Here is a 21,896-nt window from a genome sequence, read left to right as displayed (position 1 = left end):
TGAGAACCATCCTGCCTACATTCACATACACAAAGATTACAACAAAAGGTTAATATTTTGTTGCTGTTAAAATTTTGACACAGGTAATGGAATTGCACACACACATAACTACCATTACATTTTCATTCTGAAATGTGTGTTCCATGTTAAACGTATATATCCCTAAAAATGTACATCTTAGATTACATCCAACGTTCAGGTGTTACAGTAACAAAACTGTTAGAGAGAAACTATGCTTTAGAATGCCCAAGTGTGGATATTTTCATTTACCTCAAATCTACAAATGCAGATATTTTAAAATGCGTCCTGACCTGGTACAATGTCAGACAGAGCTATTTTTAGTTCTAATCCACTTAGAGTGCTAAATTCCAAGGGAATCAGCAGTGTAGCTTCACTCATCATTTGAACTAGATTCTTGTGGTCCCTACCCTCAAAATGTAGTCTTCAAGAACAAGTGATAAGATTTTTTATTATAATTTTTTTTTCTGTTGCACTTTTCCCCCCTTTTAAACTTGCAGCTACTTGTATATGCCCCAATAAATAACAAATAACTACATTTGCAGATAACAGACATTGCAGAGATAAACAATGCAAGGCCTGAACATACACAAGACAACTATAGTATGGGATTTACCATTTTGATTTTAGGACTCATTTGCATTTACTAATTTAAATCCATGAGAAGCAACTGTTATGCATCCACCAGGGCTACCAGATATGGCATTAATCATTCTGTAAACTTGATAGAATAATAGTACTGCAGTGCTCATCACAGACTGCAATCATGAAAACATGGAATCCTCATTTCATGGTTACTAGCGACACAAATTCCAGTGATTTGCTTCCCATTTGGCTTGTGGGTTTTGTTTAAACTATGAGTTGCATTCATAAAAAAATATTCTCCATCTATAGTGGTTTTCTTTAAATCCTAATTAATTTAAAAATCAATACATAGTAACATCTACATCTATAGGTAATTAGTTAATTCAGGTATTTTTAAGGGGTATATATTCTTCAAACAGGTATAAAAACAACTAAAACAGATATCCCACTGAAAATGTTTTGAAAGTGCTCTTGTTCAAGAGATTGGCATTTGCTCATTATTATTATTATTAATATTATCAGAAATGATAATATATTATTTACCTTGCTGGCTCTTCTCATTTTATACCTGTTCAGTGTTGTTAATTTTTAGTATTAAAGTGACAACACAAAAATTGTACACTTCTGTCTGAAAGATTTGGTTTCTACTATGGCTGCAAACATCTAAGATCACTGTTACTAGAAAAAGTTAGAGATTAAATGCATAAGTTAAACTTAAAAATTTTCTGTACTATGTATATAGTCACAAACCTTGGCAAGCCTCACCACCTTCTACTCCAAGTGCAAGACACATTTCTTCAACTCTGCTCTCTCTAATACACAGCATCGTGTATATTTCACAAAACAAAACCCTACCAAAAGATAAAATGTTCCACTGTACACACAGTTCTCTTCCTGGGGAAGAGGATAAGAGAAATAAAAACATGACAGATACGTCCTTAATGCATTCCTGGAAGGTGCTCCTATACAATAGTGATGTAAACTGTATATGAGCTAGAACAGTGGTTCTCAACCTGCGGCCCAGTCAGCACAGGGCTGTGGCCCATGAGACATCCTCAGGGACATACAGGTAGTATTGGATGCAGCCCACATAACACATTGTGGGCCACATATGCAGCCCACAATGGTAAACAGGTTGAGGACCACTGAGCTAGACTAGAATTTTCACTGTTACTACTATAACAAAATGCAATTATTTTAAACGTAAGATTCTATGGAACATAATCATTTTAACTGTTAACGTTACTGCAATTTAAGTGGAAGGATTGCTTACATGTAGGCTGCATTTTTTTTTCTTTGCAATTGATCAATATCCCTATTTTTTCCAGCATGTGTAAGGAGGTTGTTGCATCTACTTGCAATTCATAGGCACATCCTCCTTTGTGATAGCAGGGTGTGGGGCCAATCTGAAGATTTATGTGTATCTTTACTTACCTATGCAATTATTCTGAACATTTTGTAGTAAAAGTGTTGCTATGGTAACCAGTGGATGTGATCTCTGAGTACATGGGACTGGAAAGCATCTCAAAACAGTCACCACCAGCTAGGTTCTTAGTACAGGTTAGTACCAGCTAGGTTCTTGTACCTAGTACAATGACACAAGTATGTATATCTGTACTAGGTTCTTAGTACAGGTTAGTACCAGCTAGGTTCTTGTACCTAGTACAATGACACAAGTATGTATATCTGCAGATGTTCTTAATTGTGATGATGGAGATGATGGATGACCCACCTAAATGCTAGTGACCACAAAGAGGAGATAAAAGATAAAGCCCAAACACTTCATCAACACTTAATAATATGCACCATTTTCTTTTCGGTAAAGTATATTTTTAAGATCTATTCACTCTTTTGAGGGTTAAATACATACAGTTATATACCTTTTGCTTGTTTTAACAGTATTTTAGCCTCCTCATGCCAACAAATATCAAACCACCAGTGAGTTCATAATAAATGCTAAATGCCTCAGAAAGCCTGTAGCAAAGTAGTATGTTGCATCCTAGAGATCATAAAGAGATTATACTCCTACTCCATAGTCTCCTAAATGCAGTAATTCTGTATGTCAATTCACAATCCTTAAAACCATTATAGTTCGAAGGGATTATGTTTTAGAAACACCATAAATGAAATATGTTTACAGTAGTTTGTTCTTTTGAATTTTGCAGGCTTAAAACAATTTGTTAACAAACAATATACTTTGAAAAGCAAGCGTTAATTATATTTTCTTAAAGTATACATGGGAATCTGACAAATGTGATGTTTCTGCCAGTAAGTTCTCTGAACATTTTTAATTATCCAACAGCATGTGCAGTTATTGTTTCACTCGGAGTTATATTCTGTAACACAACATGATTGTTACAAGCAAAACTTGTAAATGTTATTAATAAATCAATTACTGAGAACATAAAAACAATGTTTATTGCGGTTTTCAAAATACCCACAAAAATCAGTTGTGTGTGTGTATATATAGTGTATGTCAGTGTTATAGCTATAATAATAATTCAGTAAATAAATATAATGTAGTTATAATTAAGGTGTGACAAATGCAAACACAACAGTATCCTTAGCTGGTTCTGTTTACACAGATATTCCAATCCTTAACACCATGTGATAGTTCTAAGGGATTTTGTTTTGCAAACATCACAACTGCTATTATATCGGTCTCTCATTGTATACCATATTTGCCAAAATAATTACACATAACTCTCAACACACCAAAGTGACAGGTGCTCCTTACAAATAAGAGAAATAGAAAAATGGGATAAAATAAAAACGGCATATCAGCCAGGAGTTTCTTTTAAGTACTGTTGTCATGACAGCAACATTACTTCGGCAGAGTTTTTCCATTATGAAGCCAATTTCTTTTCTACATCGGCAACAAACTGTACTATACTACTATATACATGCAGTGATGTGTATATTACAATTTACCCACTTCTGACTAAAGAAGAGAAAACCTGCTAAAGACACTCACATTTCTTTCCTCTTTTCTTAGTTGAACAGCATTGCTAAAATGAGATCTCTAATATGTTCCCAACATTAATTGTAGCTGTTCAGCTGAAAACACACACACTGCATACTTCTCTATTATAAAGGAGAATGAAAGTATCAGCAGTTCAGTTCCTGTGATTAATTTGTGGAACGACTTTCAAGTTCAAGAAGCTTCCCAAAATCAGAGTATAAAAGCTCAAGTATTTCTCTGCAGTCTGTTATTCAAAGGAGGATAATTATATTTCAAACTCCTTCAAATTTACACTATTACATCTATAACCTTGCACAATTCACAAACTAATAATTTTAGCACATAACTAAACTAATTAATTTAAGTACAAGAAAAGACACCCGACCACTGGGTAACAAGAGCTAAAGCATAAGCAGTTATAGCCAAGTTTTTACTAAAAAACAGCAGTCAATATTATTGATTAAATATGAATATAGGGTTAGTTCTATGGATTTTTGGGGGGAGATATCTAATGAACATTTTCATTTACCATCTGAATGATACACTGCCCCGTTGATAGATGTCTGTATCTCCACCTCCTCCCCACCTTTAGCACTAACAGAAAGTACCTAGTTATGGGGCCAGATCTGGACACATCTCTATTTAAAACTGCAGTTATTGGTTATGCCACTGGCAACCATGATCATCCACCCCAACTCCAATCCAGATCCCACATCTCCCACTGTGCATCAACCTGTGTTAAAATCCTAGTTCCACCACAGCTAAGAGTATTCTAAATATAATCACTCTTCTCCTTGGGCTATTGAGAAATTAGCCAGAGAAATCTCTCCCTCTTCAAAATGTTATCACTTCCTAAAGTTCACATTTTATAATCTCAAAAAAAAAAAAAAAAGATTTCTTTACTTTCCTTGTCTGGTCTCAACCATCAACTTCCCATTTTCCTGCCCCATATATAAAAGTAACAAGACCTTCCGATTTTGTTTTCAGAGTTTGAAATAATAGTAGTTGAAAAGGTGACAAAAAGATAACTAATCTGATTCACCACTGCAATTCTCCAGTTTTACACCTGAGTAACAGCCATGCTACTGTAAAACTGGAGTACTGTGTTGGTGAATCCGGTCTAAAAACCTCTTATTCTGAAAAATATGCAGCCTGAATATTTCCCAAATCACCAGTTTCCCTAGAGGAGTTTCTGATAAACTCACAATCATAATAGATACACATTAATAAAAAAAAGCAAACACTAAACTTTATACATTTCACCAACATTTTATTTTCATTCCTTTATACTTGATGATTCAATGATTATTTGTACATGCAATAGAGAGTATCTTTAGTGTTGTAGATTACATCATACAATGATGAGTCACTCCCCTTTTAACCCTATCTCCAGTGTTCGGGCTCCTTACAAGCTAGGACTGCTCCACATGAAATGAAGTGACCAAATGGGACTGTTCTTCCACAAAACACTGCACTAATTCTCCTGCATTCAGCCTTTCCACTTGAATGGAATAAAAACCCTTTTCAGAACAACAATTACAATTCCCCCCTTTTTTTCTCAGGCTCACTATGGGACTCCTCAGTGCATGCACAATGCAAATAAGGCAAACTTCCTTTCAAAGAGTGATTAATATGCAAAGACAGCCTGCTTTTTTAGTGCGATGTGAAGAACCACCAACAAGCATTTCTAAACTCTGAGGTTTCTTCAATTATTTCCACTGTTTATTTTTAAACATAAGATTATGCAATAATACCACACATTAGGACCAATTTGCCAATATTTTGTAAACAATGCCAAATTGGCTATTTTAAATACAATACAAAAGATCTAACATAGATTCTATTTTCCCAGCTAGGAACACAAAGAAAAATCTAGTTTTTCTAATTGTTCATCTTTAATAATAATACTTACCGTTTAGTTGCAAAAATTAATGATTGCATTTAAACCCAGAAATAACTAGCTGTACATTGCTTTTTAAAACTGAAGATTTCTTCAAATAAAAAAATTTACAATTCCCAACATAAATCTAATACTATTCCTTACTATATAGCAGTAATTATAATGACATTTAATACCAAAGTCTTTGTTGCTTATTAACACATATATTATTACAGAGTAAACAATTTCTCAAAATGTTTTTTCACAGTGTTTATTGGTGTTTGGACAAGTTATATGAGAAACAAAAACCTATTCAGAATTAGAGACACCATTTTTCTATCTTCATGAATAAAAGTTTCACCACTCTCTATTCTTCATCTCAACACCTTGTCAATGTCACTTCATTTATACAACTAAGCCAGGACCCTCCTATGGCATGAACTTTCCATTTCAAGTGCAATAAACGACACTATGCCCAAAATGACCTCAAACTGTAGCTTGAATGTGTTAGCTGACTCATTTCTCATTATGAACCCTTTTGAATGTTTCACAGACTTACCATCCTTTTTTGTTTTCAAGCAGTTTTGAACATTTTTCTTCTCCCTTGGAATAAGACTTCAAGTTACTGATCGAATAACTTCATGTTAAATTTAAAAGAGACTGAGAAATTAAGAATTGCATTTCTCTCTTTGACACTTCAAGGTTGATTCATGCATCATACAGTATAAAATTGTAATTGAAATATTTAAAACTGTCCATTACTTCTGTTTTACAGCAACAATCTGCATTAAAGAAAAACCAACAAGTCTTATGTACTACATAGGCAAAAATAATTAACCTGTGAAAAGTATCAATCTACTCTGATTTTTCATGGTCCGACTATTACAAAATAACCATTTACCTATGAACAAAGCGGTGGTTTTGGGTCAGAAAAGACATATGGATAACGATGCTAGATATTTAAACAAAACATTCTTTACAATACCTATTAAAATTTCTTTTGTTACTATTCTTTCCTAGCTTCTTCAATGTTAAATATTTACTTTGTCCAAATAGATGTGAACTATTCATGCTAACAAAGCTCTTTCCGTAGAAACAGCTGATGAAAATTAACAGGAATATTTATCTTTTAGACCTGTAAATAACAGTGCAAAAATCTTCAATGTCAGCAAACCTTTAAAAAACATGTGTAAGACTAAAGCTTTCCATGGTCACCCAGACTAACAGGCAAATCTCAAGGGTCACTTTTTGGATATTCTTTTTACAATGCACTGACGCTCAGTCCTATCAAATGTAGTAAAGTAAGCACAATAGTCTAAAAATAGTCTTATCAAATCTTTTTAGTAAAACAACTTTACTATAGACTCTATTTTTAAATTACTATTTAGTAGACAATTCACTTCTTGCCAGTCACACTATTTCCTAAGGATTTTATTTTAACTGAGTTTTGAAAGTTCATGTATCAGTTAACTTCTTGAAAGAATTTAAAATTAAACTGCCCTGTGGAATAGGTAACAGAGGAGATATAGCCTTTTAAAGATTTTTATTCATTGGTTTATGGAAATAATCTCATACAAGATTTAGGTTGGGGTGAGAACACATGAATTTTTTCTTTACATCACTCTAGCTTGTTTGTGATAAGTCAGGACATCCCCAGTTACCACTTTACAGTTCTGCAGATCTCTACAGCTGTCTTTTCTCTTCACAAGATCAAGGATCTGAATAGCTGGAAGACTAACTATGGCAGATATTGCATTATTGTATTTAGTATTTTAAACGTAACCTTCTTGCATTGGATTTTCAGATACCGGCCTCCATTTCTGTGACCACAAATTGCAGGTGCAAATAAATGCAAGCTCAGTATTTTGGGTCCAAAGTTTAGGTCACCATGGGATTGATCTAAAGCCCACTGAATTCAACAGAAAGACTTACCTGGCTTCCATGGACTTTGGATCTGACCTTTATATGCCTAGGTATCTCAGATACCCTGGCAATGAATAAAGACAGCATTAAGTCCCTGACTGTGAATAAAAAACAGATGACCATTAAAGGCTGATCTGAAAACCTAGCTCCTTATTCTTAAACCATGCTTCTGAGTATGAATATATTGTAGAAAGTTGAGAGGAACCAACACTACCTTCAGGAGCAAATATCCTGATTGCCTAAACTGTCCATGGCATCCTTGTTTCTGTTGCACATACAATTGTCTCTTAGTAGACCACATGGTTACCAGATATGTATATCAATTATTCACCTCTTAAACGTGATGGCTTAAAAAGCTGGATAACTCATTCAGCTAGCAAGTATTATGTGATTATTCCCCAAAGTATCTTCTTCAGTGTAGCTGTTGATGTACAATTTTATGACATTCTAGCTCTCGGCGGGAAGGGATGACTGCCTTTTTAAGAAACTAAATGAGACATTACTGGAAAGATGGCTGCTTTCCTCCGTTTATTTCATTTTTCCTACCTCAGGCTCTAGAATTACTGTCAAAACATAACATATACAATATTCAAATAAACAAGCCTCCTAAAAAACCTGCCCCAGCATCAACATTCTGCATCTCCCACACACTCCCACCTTCAGGAAAGGTCTGGGAGAACAGAGGAGTCTTTATAGCATGTCTTGGAGGTCATCAGCTACAAGAATGAAGTCCAAAATCTCCAAATGCCACCACAGCGGAAGGAATACCACTGCTGAAACAAAACCAGTCTGGCCCCCAGACCAATCTTGACAGCATAATTTCCAAAAATAGACAGCAACCATACATATGGGGAATTCCTCATCCATTAGAGAGAGAAAGAGAAATCCAGGGCTAAATTCAGCAGGCTTTACCACCAATAATCTGAAGTGAATTTGCAGTTGCTTAGAACAGGACTGAATGTGGGCCCAAGTCTATTCCTCTAAGCCTCTGATTTATTTGGATTTAGGCTATTGCTAACGTTCGGTCAGTCAATAATCCCACAATACATGTTACATGTGACCAAACAGAAATAACTGCAGACTTCAGAGCTGAAATCCAGTTCCAAAGAAAGCTATAGACAAAATCATAATCATCTTGGTCATTTTCAAATAAATTCTTATCTTCTTCAAATGTCACCATGTGTTTTGGCACAACTTTTGACTGCTTCTGTATACCTGGTAGTTTCAGGTATAACTCATCCAACAGAGTAAATATCTGTATTCCCATCCTTGGATGTGAGAGCCAGTATAAAGGACTAATGATTATTTCCATTTCCAATTTTTTTCTCTTGATCCCTTATCGATTCCTCTTCCTTTAGGAACACATCCCACCTTCTGTATTGTAAACTAAGAATTACATGTAAAAATCTCATTCCAGCAGTTAGTAGTGATTCCCTCAGACAGTTATAAATGCAATGCATTAAAAGTGCCTGAAAGCCCACCATTTGGCTCTCAGGGTAACATCAAAAGGCAATGCTACTAATGAGCAGCTGCAGCAGAGAGGCAGCATTTCAACACCATGAACTGAAAGAGTATAATGGCACCACCGCCAAACCCAACTAATTTACATCCCTTTGCATCAGCAACAGCTTTAAGATTTGGTAATGTCCTTTCCCAAACAAAAGAGGCCACAGCCAGCACAAATCTGACCTTCAAATTCGCTTCTGTGGTAGTTTTGATGTCTAACAAAAGTCTATGTGCCTAATTTTTCCCCCTCTCCCAGATTTGATGGATTCATCACTCCTTCCCCTTCTCCCTCCCCCCATTCTCAAGTCCATTGCAGACATACGCAAAGAATCTCATTCTGAAGCAGAGAGATGCCTGGGAGCTGTAGTTCCCTTCACAGCCACACCCTTCGCCAGGCTACTCCCAGACATCCTCTATATTTCAGAAGGACCAGCAAACGGTTTCGTGTGGTGTTTTAAAAAATTTCATTTTCACAGTAGAACATGTTTACTTTCCTCAAGGTTTACATCCTCATTGTAATATTAACAAACATCATTTTGCTTTAGTTGAAAAAGCCTTTATAATGGATCTAATTAAATTCTTCAGGCAGTTTCCTTCATATTAGCTATTGCATATGCCCCTGAAAGACAGCTTCTTCCCAAACTGGTTGTGTACAAGTTCATTAAAAATCTGTAACATCTGCCTTCCTGTCTGATAGGACAGAACAGAGTTCTGTTGACAGATGAAATTCATACTAAAGCATGTCCTGCAAAAACAGTATGTCAAAAGCCACACCAAAAGAAAAAGAAAAACAAAAACACTGCATACACTCCATAAACACCCAGATGTGAAAGTGATCAATAAAATGCAGGATGGCCTTTTTTAACAAGAAAATAAAATGTGCTTTTGTGTCTCTTGTTAGCGCTTCTTGCTGTTCCCCGCAGACTGATGGCAGCAGGTGCAGTATTCTCCTCTCCTATCTCCTCCCCCATCAATTGGTTCTGCTTTCCTACCTCTCAGCCAACACAAACCCATGGCATTTAAAAAAAAAGTTCATGCCTTCTTTTAAAACAAAAAGTCAACCTTTTCTTATACCCTAAGGCAGGAAAATCTATCTGTAAAATGTATTTCTGGAGGCCAGCCAAGAAAACATGAAGGCACTTTCAGTCTGGAGAGCAGCCACAGTTCTTTAACACTCCTGAAGACAAACACTGGGAATTCATTAAATTAATATTAAATTAAATGTTCTTAAAAAAATCAATTGGTCATGTCAGGAATCTTCAAGGCCATATGTCAACACTGTAAAGTTTATACAAAATGTTCTCTATTATTTAAGAAACCACAGTTCTCGGGATGTAAACGAAAGGAGATGAGCCATCTGTTGTGTCTATAAATCAGACTCTGAGTTATAAAAGAATGTTGTTTTAATTTAAGAGTAAGTTAAGGCGTTACTATCCCAGGACATAGAGATCTATACAAAAGAAGCTATTTTAAAAGATGCAGGAGGAATGCTTTTGTTCCCACCCCACTGGGTGACCACTCCTCAGACAATCCTCTGTTCAGGGTTTCCTCACTCGTAGACATCTATTCCCTGCTTTTTCCTACATTTAATTTACTGTAAAAGGAGAAGCGCTTTTTATTGGCATTATCATGGGCGGCATAGCTCTTTCTCTGCCTTGACTTTTCCTTCATCAGACTGGATTCTTCACCCTGCAAGCTTCTTCTCTGTCTCTCTTTCTCTTGGGGTAGGGAAGGGGGGCAGGAAAAGGAGGAGGTAAGGCTTAGCAAATTAAAGCAGGATCCTTTAGCATGGAAGGCACTACAGATGTGCTGGGTATTGCTTCTATTTTATGATGTGTTGCTGCTTTGTTTTAACATTTTATTTGGTTTTTACATTCTCCATTTTATACTGGTTTAACAGTTGTCAGATCTGAGCTGTGCAGCTCCCCAAGCACCTTGAGGCTCATTATTATTAACAAATAAAACATCATTTTGAAGGGGGCAGGGAGAGGTATGTATGTGTATAATTTTTCTTGCTTTTAGTGAAGCTTTACTTACCCCAACTGGTCTGTTCCCTGGAAAAAAACCACTTTCTTTCCCCCTCGCACAACTGAGAATGCTTTGTGTGAATAGGTATCTGGGGTGATTGTTGGGGGAAAAGGCAAGTATCTAGTGGTGCTTTGCAGAAGAGAAGACAGCGGTGCGGTGATTGTGATTGAAGGGTGTGGCTGTAATAGAGAAGGCTGGTGGCGGGGATTTGACAGTCTCCTTATTTGTTCATATTTGGGTTCTATGCCAATAAGTAGTAATAAAAAATATAAAAATTCTAAACTAAAGAGCAGCTGTGGGATGGTACTTATGGTACAGGGAAGCTGTGTAACAGGATGGGGTGATGCTGATGCTCACTAGGCAGCTTTGAGCTTGTATCTGACAGTGGGTTGGGGGGCAATGGTGAGACAGGGCAGGGTCTGTGGTAGTCATGGGGTAGGTGCGTGTTGCTGGCAGTGGGTTGGCATGGTGGCGATGGTTGGGAGGGCATGTGTTGATGGGTGGAGCAGTAGTAGCAGTAGTCACTGCTGGGTAGGTGAGGGACATCAGCGTGGGGTGATGTGGTGGAGAGCGATGGTACCCGGGGGCAGTGGGGATTGGGACAGTATGGGGCAATTGTAGGCTGAGGCGTGCCATGGCAGTGACTGGGGGGTTGGGGCACGTTGGCAGGACCGTGGCTTGAGAGTCAGCGTGCGATGGGCGTCGGGGTGGTGACGGCAGTGGTGAACGGGGTTGAAGAGGGGTGCTGGCCGCAGTGTGTAGCGCAGGTGTGCGACGGTGGGTTGGGTGGGGCTGCGGAAGAGGACCAGAGCAAGCAGCTGCGGGTGCAGCACTGGCACCCTCAGGTGCAGGTGGGGCGACGGCGGCCGCCGAGCAAGGGCATGGCAAGCTTTGGGGAGCTGTGGCACAGTGCTGGCGTGGGCGCCGTCCCAGGGCAAAGGGGGCTCCTGGCAGGCGGGGTCCCAGCGGGGGTAAGGCTGGGGGTGCACGACCCCTGGGGGGGAAGTGTCAGCGCTTGGATTTGGGGGGGGGCCGCTGGCGGCGGGAGGGGGGCTCCCAGCTGTGTGTGGTGGGGGTGCAATAGGGGCGGGTGCAGGTCTGAAATGAAGGGCCGAGGGGCGGGACCGTTACGAACGTTGGGGAGCAAAGCCCCTAACGGCGTTTCCCGCCCGGGGCCGCCGGCTCCTGATTGGCGGCGGATGCAAGCGAGCCACCCCCGCCCCCCACCTACCCCCCCCCACCCCACCCCGCTCCCCGCGCGCCGCAGCTCAGGGGCTCGCGCCCGTCCACCGTCGCCTCCCCAGCTCCAGCGCGCGCGCTCACGCACAGACACACACACGATCGCACCGATTTTTTCAGCACCACATTCCTCCCCCTTCCGAACTTACTGCACCCCCAGCAGCTCTGACCCCCCTCCCCTGCGCTCGCCCCCTGCAGTTCTTAGCCCCCCCCACCCCACCCTTTGCAGCTGCATTCACACCGCCCCTCTTTTTGCAGCCTCTTTATTTGCAATTGCACCGCCGTTACTTCGTTGCATTGCCCCCCCAGGACATTACACAGGCATCGTTTGCGGCGGGGGGCGGGGCGCCCTGCAAAAACCAGCACCATCCTTCAGCTATTCTGATAGAAATTTTTAAAACAAAGCCCCCTCCTGGCTCCTCATATGGCGACACCATTAACACATCGCACGTAGTACCCTCATCATTTCATTCTCCTTCCCCCGTTCCCCTCTCCATTGTCTGCGATTTGCAACACACACAACCTTCAATCCAAGAGGGGCGGGTTCAAAGAAGAGGGGCAATTCCTCCCCTTGCACTCATACAGATAGGTATCAACGTATAAAACCAGCCCCTGGCTCACGCCCTCCTCACCTCCCTCCCAACCCCTTTCACTTTCTCCTGTCAAATTGCAGACTGAGCCATCTTTCCCAGTCAGATTCCTCAATTGTGAACAATGTTTCCAACTAACTGGACGTCTAGTAAAGCAAAGTAGCACCAGGCACAGAAGGAGGGTCAAAAAAAAAAAAAACCACCCCACGTTTTCCTTATCTTCTAATTTTCCCCTCTATTGCAAACCGTTAAGACTGACTGACCATCCCTGGGGGAGCCAAGGCAGCGAAAATACCAAAAGGGTCTTGTCCACTCTGCAACAGAAAGAGGTTTCCTAGCTCCAGTGTTTACTCTGAACGATGCTGATTTGGTTCAGCTTGAAGATCTGGGGTTTATTCTTTTCTCCTCAATGTTTGCTCAGCCAGCACCTCCCAATCCTCCTCCCTAGCAGTCTCTCTGCCTCTCGCTCATCTCCCAGCTCCTCCACCAAAATGCTGCCTTTGAAATGCAGAGAAGGGGGAAAATCGCAAAAGTGCACCGCTTCCAGCCTCTACGGCTATCCCCCCAGTTCCAAAACAAAGTGGGATAAGGAAAGCACAACATTCAATATTTGGGGGAAACAAATCATCATTGTAAAAACACTGCATTCTAGGAAACAAAAACACTATTCCCCTGTTCCTCCAGATGAATCTAAAATTGCATCACAGCACAGTATTCAGAAGTGGTCAGAAATCAAATTTGTTCCCAACCTCCAAAAAAAAAAATTACATATATTCATGTACCTGCAGCTCCAAGGAAAAACAGAGTCCAGATGAGATCCTTAGTATGCAGCATTGTAATTTGCTGTTGGGGTGGAATTTTCTTGCAAATATATTTTTCCTTCAATTGGAGCTTGGGTGGATTAGAGAGAGATTTAGATGCACTGTAATTTTTTTTTTCAGAATTGTTTTTTGCCAGCTGCTCTCTAGCTGCTTTCAGAAGCTGATCAGAGAATGAGTGACAGTCGTAGCCTCAGCACACACACACAACAGAGATCCCTGCGCCGTCCTGGATTTGGTTTGGTGAGGTTGGAAAGGGAGGCGGCCTTGCACCTCACTGTGTTCTTCCACCCATGCTGGCCACAAATAGTACAGTGCAATAGGCATCAAGCAAGGAGGTACTGTAGAAAGAAGCAGTTCCAGTCGCCTGCAAAATATGGCATGGTTTTCCTAGGATCTGGAGTCACTCACGTTCTGTACACATTTCCATGCTGATAAGAGTTTTGCTAAAGAAGAAGCGTAGAGATGTGCCTCCAGACATATATATATGAGCACTTCAGGCATGCAGGCATTTTTGGGTTTTTTTAAAGTCACTGATGGGCAAAGATGGAGCTGTTTTTTGGAGGGAAGTTTCTTTTACAAAAGCGAAAGTTATCTAAGGTTCCATTTTATCCAAAATCCAAAGTTTGGTGTGGATTTGAGAAATGGTTCTGGTTTTGGTCCATTTTGTTTTCAAAACCTTGGCAGCAGGAAAATTTTGCAAAACTGGGGTGGGTTGGATCAGAATCCTATTTTATCCGAACTGCCAAAGTTTGTTGTGGGCTTAAGTTAGAGTTTTGGACTAAAAAAAAAAAAAAAAAAAAAAAAAAAAAGGCCTCACTCATTTGGAAAGAGAATACCTCACTCTGTGTTTACCTGAAGGCAGGTTTTAAAGCATCGTTCTTCATCTTCTGATGAACACTTCATGCAGTGTATTTCAGACAGAAATGTACAGCCAGAATTTAGCAGGGTCTCAGCAGTTCCATAGATTTTTGCAAACAATTTTGAAACAGGAAAAAAATTGTGCCCAGATACTTAGACTTATGATGAATTAGGGATGCAAATGTGATTCCTTAGACATCTACAGTTAATCCACCCATGTGTCAACCTCTCATACAAATGCCTCCAAGCCTTCTTCTGTGTAGCCCCCTACTCATGGTTCAATCTCCCTAAGCTCATCCACAAAAGCCCCTGTACAAACTACTATTAAACCCCACTTCTAGCAAGCCGTTAACAGTGAATCTTGTTGATTTGTATGACAGATCTGTTTGTTGTTCAGTTTCCTTAAGCTCTTCTGTCTGCTTTTCTGTCTGTCCTTAAACTGTTGTCTTCTCTAGGTAGAGACTGTCGTAGGAAGTGATTAGCATGTAGTAGGCACTACCCTAATCAAATAAATAATAACAATATTGTAGCCCCAAAGTGGACTGCAGGCAGAAAAAGCATGGGTTGCAAGAACTAGATTTGTAAGCACAATACTATGTCTGCAAAAACAGAGGTCAGTGGGCTGGGAAACTGGCCTTTAAAACCAGATTCATAGTGGGGGTGTTTGGGGTTTGTTTTTTTAAATCTCCCATGTTCAGATTGTCACAGCTTGATCGCCTTAGTGATATCCTTTGCAAAATACAGGAGCTTTTAGGAATGAAATTTTAGATCACGCAATGGACGGTATGTATCCCAAAGGTCTAGGAAAATCTGCTTAAGGGGGAAGAGGGGAGAGCTTTTGAGAGGATGAATTAATTGCAAAGGAAAAAAGGTGATTGTTTCTTTCAGGTAAAGTCTTCATTCTTTGTTCTCATTTCATAAATGTTACAGGAAATAACTTAATCTTAAATAGCCCATTGTTGCACATGCAAAAGAACTTGGCTTATGTGATTAATTATGGTTTCTATATAAAAAGTGAGATTTAAAATAAATATGACAGTTCTGTGAATACATAAAGACTCCTAATGACCGAGATATTGTATTGATAGGGCTCTGACAAGTGTAAGTCAATTCATGCAGAATACATATTTTTTAAAAAGATAAAAGGCAGCTACAGTAGGTGTGGAATGCACGGGGACTTTCACATTTTAAACAAATTTTGATACAAAGATGTTTAGGCAACATTAGTATAAACTATAAATTCCAGAATTTTGCTAATGCTGCCCTAATATGCCATGCCATGCCAGAATATATTATTTCATATTTACTGATTTTTTTCCTTTTGTAGCAGATGGAATCCTCTCCCCATTTTATTAAAAATGCTTCCCTAAAAGGAATGACAACATTACTTATTGCAGTGTGATTGAAAACATTCCTTCATCACCTCTTTGTCCCCCATAGCCCTTTGGTCCCATATTGAAATGATTATCTCCAGAGAGCAACCTTGCTCAGCCATTCCATATTCTATTATTCTTCCCCCTCCTCCAATTCACTGTGTGTACATACACCCACCCCCAACACTGCATTCTTTAGGTGTTTCCCTGCTAATGGAATTGCTTCAGGTTCCTTAATCAGCGAGGTACCCCTGTAAAATCTGAAGGTTTCAGGCACCCTCAGCTAGCTACTATTCAATGAAAAGCCAACCGTTTTCTGAGTGTGCATAATTTAGGGAACCAACCCCTAAGAAACGATGGCACAATCTATTGTTACACAGAGTAGGCCACTTTGTGTATTCATTTTCGTCAAGAAATGTGCTCCGAGTTGCCCTCAGGAATAGTATAATTCTAGCAGATTAAGCCAGCTAGTAACTGCAATAGAGACAGGCAGAATTTTCATCTATCATCCATCAGAACAGAACATCTTGCAAGGTTCTTACCCTGTGTTCACCCTCCTTTCAACCACTAGTTGACAAATATGGAAGATATAATGCCAGGCACTCTACTTGCCCTCTAGGGCCACAACGTCAACCTCCTCAATGAGTTTGCCCTGTCAAGAGTGTCCGGAGAGGATAACATTTATTTCACCAGGTGTTGACTTACCTTGATACCTCTTCTGCTGCTGGATGCTTGGTACTTGGAGGATTTCAGCTGCATCTCTGAATCTGCCGCTACACTTGAGGGAGTTAGATACCTATTTATCCACCACTTACATCTGGCAAGAACAATGTCTTAACATTAGTCTCTACCACTAAACAAAGAAGAAGTTGAATTGTCATGTTCTATTATTATTATAATTAATGTTACAGTAGTACCTAGAGGCCTTACACAAGATGAAAGTCATATGGTGCTAGGAGCTGTACATTGCACACCATAGGAGACAGTCCCCAAAGAACTCAACTCATTGTACCACTAAGAAGAAAGCACTGTTTGGGCAACTACAGGAGCAAGGGTCAAATTTTTCCATGAAACTGCTGTGCAAGAGAAGGAGCTATCAGTATAATCACAATTATGTTTCCATTATACAATTACATCGTGCCCATAGTTCTGCATAGAGCTTGAAAGATTTAAAAAGGTCCATTTGCCAAAACATTATACAAAAATAGAACACAGACATAAAAAAAAAAGAGAGAGAGAAGAGCAAGAATTACAGGTCATCTAGTCCCCTGCATTCATGGCAGGACTAAGTATTATCTAGACCATCCCTAACAGGTGTTTGTCTAACCTGCTCTTAAAAATCTCCAATGATGGAGATTCCACAACCTCCCTAGGCAATTTATTCCTGTGCTTAACCACCCTGACAGGAAGTTTTTCCTAATGTCCAACCTAAACTTTCTTTGCTGCAATTAAAGCCCATTGCTTCTTGTCCTATCCTCAGAGATCAAGAAAAACAATTTTCCTTCCTCCTCCTTGTAACAACCTTTTACATACTTGAAAACTTACGTCCCCGCTCAGTCTTAGGATTCTATGATTTAATAAAGATAATGGGACCCAATTTTATACAGCAGGTGGTTCATATAACTTCTGATAGTTAAAGGCTGAGATATAAATCATGCTAACTTCACTCCCATTGAGCAGTACTTAACTCCACAAGTAGCCTCCCAGACACCTTGCGATGTAACAGGGGAGGAGCAGAAAGCACAGCAATGGAAGTGAGCAGTGAAAAAAGCCATTAACTCTCGCCCACTTGCCTATCTCTGCCTTGCAAGGGGTCAAGGGATAAGTGAGGGACACTCTTTCACCTGTAGGGGACTGCCGAAAATGTGAACAACTCCTTGTATTTTCCTTTAAAAATATTGAGAGAACGGAGACCCCAGATAACTCAGCTTCTCGGGGTAGTTTTTAAGCCTCTAGAAAATTAGAAGCCAGTATTATGGAGAGAGCCTGATAGGTAACAGCCCTAGAAGCTTGTAGGGTCATTATCAAGAGCCTTGGATGTATAAACAGGGTAATCTTGAATAGGGGAGGGAGGTACTATTGCCTCTGTATTTGGTACTAGTTCAGAGGTGAAAGTAAGCCGGTCTGGTCTGGTCCAGTCCGACGTACCGGCAAGAGCTGGTAGGCCGTGCCAGACTGGACCAGCTTCCCCAGACCAGCAATTTAAAGGGCCTGGGGCGCTGCTGTGGTAGCGACAGCTGGGAGCCCCTGGCCCTTTAAATCCCTGCTGGAGCCCCAAGTCGCCACCATTACCCCAGGGGCTCCAGGAGCAGGGCTCAGGCAGCGATTTAAAGGGCCCGGGGCTCCGGCCGCTGTGGGGAGCCCCGGGCCCATTAAATCACTGCCCGAGGCCCGCTGCCAGAGCCCTGGGGTAGCAGCGGCAGGGCTCCAGCAGTGATTTAAAGGGCCAGGGGCTCCTGGCCACCACTATCGCAGCGGGCCTTTTAAATCTCCACCTGAGCCCCGGAGTAGCAGCAGCAGCCGGGAGCCCCTGGGGCTCTGTCAGCAATTTAAAGGGCCGGGACTCTGCTGTGGTAGCGGCAGCCAGAGCCCTGGGCCCTTTAAATAGCCCCTGAGCCCTGGGGCTCCCAGCCGCCTCTGCAGCTGGTAGCTCCAGGGGTGATTTAAAGGGCCTGGGACTCCCAGCTGCCGCTACCACAGCCAGAGCCCTGGGCCCTTTAAATCTTCATTTAAAGGGCCCAGGGAATTAAAGGCCCCGCCTCTTCTGGTTGAGGCCATGCCCCCTGCTCAGGACTCTGGCATACTGCTAAGTCTTTTAAGTTACTTTCACCCCAGTACTAGTGTGACCACTACTGGAATTTTGTGCCCATTTCTGGTGTCCACAATTGAAGTCGGATGTTGATAAATTAGAGAGTCCAGAGAAGAGCATGAGAATGATTAAAAGATTAGAAAACATGCCTTATCGACTCCAGACGCTCAAACTGATTTATCTTAACCAAGACAAGGTTAAGGTGGTGAGACTTGATCAGTCTAAGAGTACCTGCATGGGGGGGAAATATTTGATAACAGGCTCTTCAATCACTGGCTGGAAGTTGTAGCTAAACTAATTCACATTAGAAATGAGATGCAAAAGTTTTAAACAGAGAGGGTTAACCACCACTGGAACAATTTACCATGGGTTGTGATAGATTCTCCATCACTGGCAATTTTTAAATCAAGATTGGATTGTTTTTATTTCTAAAGATATGCTCTTATTCAAACTGAAATTAATCCAGTGATCCTATGACCTTTGTTATATAGGAGATCAGACTAGATTATCACAGTGGTCCCTTCTGGCCCTATAATCTATCAAAGTCTGAACATGCTCTGTGTAAATACCTGATTCATTTCACAGGATCATTTTCTGCTGCAGATAGGAGTCTGGACTATGCCTGTGCAGGTTTTTTACTCATTTATAAAATATTAAAGGACAAATCACTCAGGCAAGCCCCTACCATCAACCTCAATGGGTAGTTTGGCTTGATTCAAGATGAAAACCAGTAAGATTTGGTCCAATTAAATTTAGACTTAAGGTTAACAAAAATTGGGATGTTGTATGTCAAAGAAATGCTACTTCTAAGCTGGGGAACCTGAGAACCAGCGAGATGATGCACTAAATAGACAGATGTTGTACAGTGTGGATGGAGCTGCACAATTATAGAAACTATTGCAAAGCAGCCAGATCTTTAATTGGCATCACCTTTTTCTCAGAACAACAGTTTAGTAATTGGAATCCAATGTGAGATTATGGGATACACTGCAAATTCTGTCTGTAACAATAGCGTGAGAGCATTACGGGGCGGGGGGGGGCATCATTTATCAAACATCAGAAAGAAATAAGGACATGTGCTATGAATTTGCATTCCATCTTTCTCTAGGTGGCAGAGAAAACCTCACATTCTAAAATTGCTACAGAGGTCAGATCCCATGACTGCAAACCTGATGCAACAGGACAGGAATAATAGTTGCTATCTTGCAGATGTGTTGTGCAGATGATCACTGCAAAGTAGTGGAAATTATAATCCATTTGTCATGACATATATTTTGCTGGGACCACTAATGAGAGAGAGAATTTGAAGAATTCAGAATGAATTAGAAGCACTTGTGTTTTTTCCATGAGAACAATTAAATGCAGAAGTTACAAACCACAAAAAGTAGACTCATTACTTATTTGTGGACTAGTTTATTACCTACGTTCAAACGGTACATAAGCAAAACCTTCGGTCAGTTCCCTGGTCAGTGCATATACTATTCTGAATATATATTTATTGTATATTGGGTCACAAAGCTATGTAAAATGTTTGTCAAAACAATACTTAATTCTAGACATACAGTGTCATTTGGGAATATTCTCTACAAAACTCTTCTACTATTAAAGCAATTTTTCTGAAATCATACTTACAAGTAGATTATATATGAAGTAAATAACAGGCAATTGTAAATTACAGGGTAGTAACTCTCTGAAGGTGTTCTGGAGATGTCATAGCCCACAAGAATGAAAACAGTCACCAGAATCTCAGGGTATGTCTACACTACAAAATTATCTTGACCTAAGTTACGGTGATGTACAGCCACCGCAGTAATTGAATTGCTTTTGCATGTCCACACTACACTCGTCGTCAGTGCACGTCCTCACAAGGAGTGCTTGCACCAACTCAACTATCCATGTGGGGGATTGTGGGACAGCTTGTAAAAGGCAGCAACAGTTGTTGTAAGCAATGCAGTGCCTACCGACGCTGCGTCGACCTAACTACATCGACATTGACTTTACGCCTCTCGTGGAGGTGGAACTATAAAGTCAGCGTAGTGTGCGAGTTATATGAGCGGGAGCAAAATGTTAGTACAGACTCTTACAGAATTAGGCTGATATAATATTACAGAGCATAAATTCAAAAGCTGGCCGTTTTTAATTTTACATAATGCCCTGGGACAAACTCCAAATTTGATTTTGACTCTTGCTCTGCTTTGGGATACTGCTGAGCACATTCATGCAAGTGGATATTGATGCATTAATTCATGCACACAGCTGCAAAACCCCACAAACATGCAATAAATCAGATACTGAAATAAGGAGGGAGACAAACTTAAGGACAGGGGGTCATTCTGAATCATGGTGGAGTTGCCAACAGCAATATAATGACATTATTGGAAACTTTTACAGGTATTTTTCATTTGGTTTTGTAAGGGGTTGGGGGGGAAAAAAGTTTCCTGGCTTTGCACTGAAAATCTTATACACCAGTAGATACAGCCTTCATGCTTACAGAAGCAGCAAGGATAAATCCTTTACTTTGTAAAATGATCTCAAAATCATTTTCCATTTTTTTTAATCCCATCTAACCAACTCTGTTGGTGAAGTTAAGCAAGCCGAGAATTAGACTCTGAGCTGAGCAGAATCAGAGAACATGAGCATGATGCAGCAAAAAAATAAACCATTCAAATGTTTCCTACTCTAATCACGTTCTTCTACCATATGCATTGTGTTGGTATCGGACCATAATTTTTTGTTGTTTTTTTTTTAAATGAGTAAATATATTTTCAGCATGCTTACCACTGAAGTATCTATACGTCAATTATAGAACATCCATCACAGTAGTATCCAGGCATTTAGGAGGACAATGGTCCGTAGTTCTGCTATTAATTACACTGGGCGTTAATTAGAAGAAACTCCATTGTACTCAGTGGAGTTACACATATGAAACCACTGCAAATTAGAGTAGAATGATGGTTATGTGAAAGTAAGTTCACTATTGCTAAGCATTTGATAGTAGCATGAAATGGTTCTCTTAACTTGCAAATCCACCTATCCACCTGCTTTTAGTTAAGAATTTATAAATATGCCTGACATGAGTGTTCAAATACATATAGAAGTTATGAGAAATCCTATCAGCATGGAATTCTATGCTACATTTACACTTAGGGTAAACAGACGTAGTTCTTAAACATAAATGATTGGAGGGTTCTACTTGGGGCCATCTTAATGGGAATTTTAAAAGGTTAATAAAATTTTTCTAAGAGGCAACATAAAACTGTAAATATTTAAGGTGTTACAACTTGAGAACCAAGCAGAAATTTCCT

General features: G+C 40.0%; 1 protein-coding gene across 9 annotated transcripts in view; it reads right to left on the bottom strand.

The window, feature by feature from the left end:
• NCAM1 (neural cell adhesion molecule 1) overlaps positions 1 to 21,896 on the bottom strand; it is a 267,775-nt gene that overhangs the window by 238,996 nt on the left and 6,883 nt on the right. Inside the window, exon 1 of one of the 9 annotated variants that reach the window (XM_043533908.1) lies at positions 13,513 to 13,935. The exons of 3 other annotated variants lie outside the window; for them this stretch is intronic. In XM_043533908.1, coding sequence (XP_043389843.1) covers positions 13,513 to 13,564 — 52 coding nt within the window. In that variant the 5' untranslated portion in view covers positions 13,565 to 13,935. Of the gene's footprint in view, positions 1 to 13,512; positions 13,936 to 21,896 lie in introns of those variants that run through there. 5 more of the 9 variants (XM_043533911.1, XM_027822896.3, XM_027822895.3 and 2 more) reach the window with 5 other exon arrangements.

The sequence above is a fragment of the Chelonia mydas genome, chromosome 22 (assembly GCF_015237465.2).
Source record: "Chelonia mydas isolate rCheMyd1 chromosome 22, rCheMyd1.pri.v2, whole genome shotgun sequence".
In the NCBI taxonomy this organism is placed as follows: Eukaryota; Metazoa; Chordata; order Testudines; family Cheloniidae; genus Chelonia; species Chelonia mydas.
This window is presented reverse-complemented; position numbering and strand designations above follow the sequence as displayed.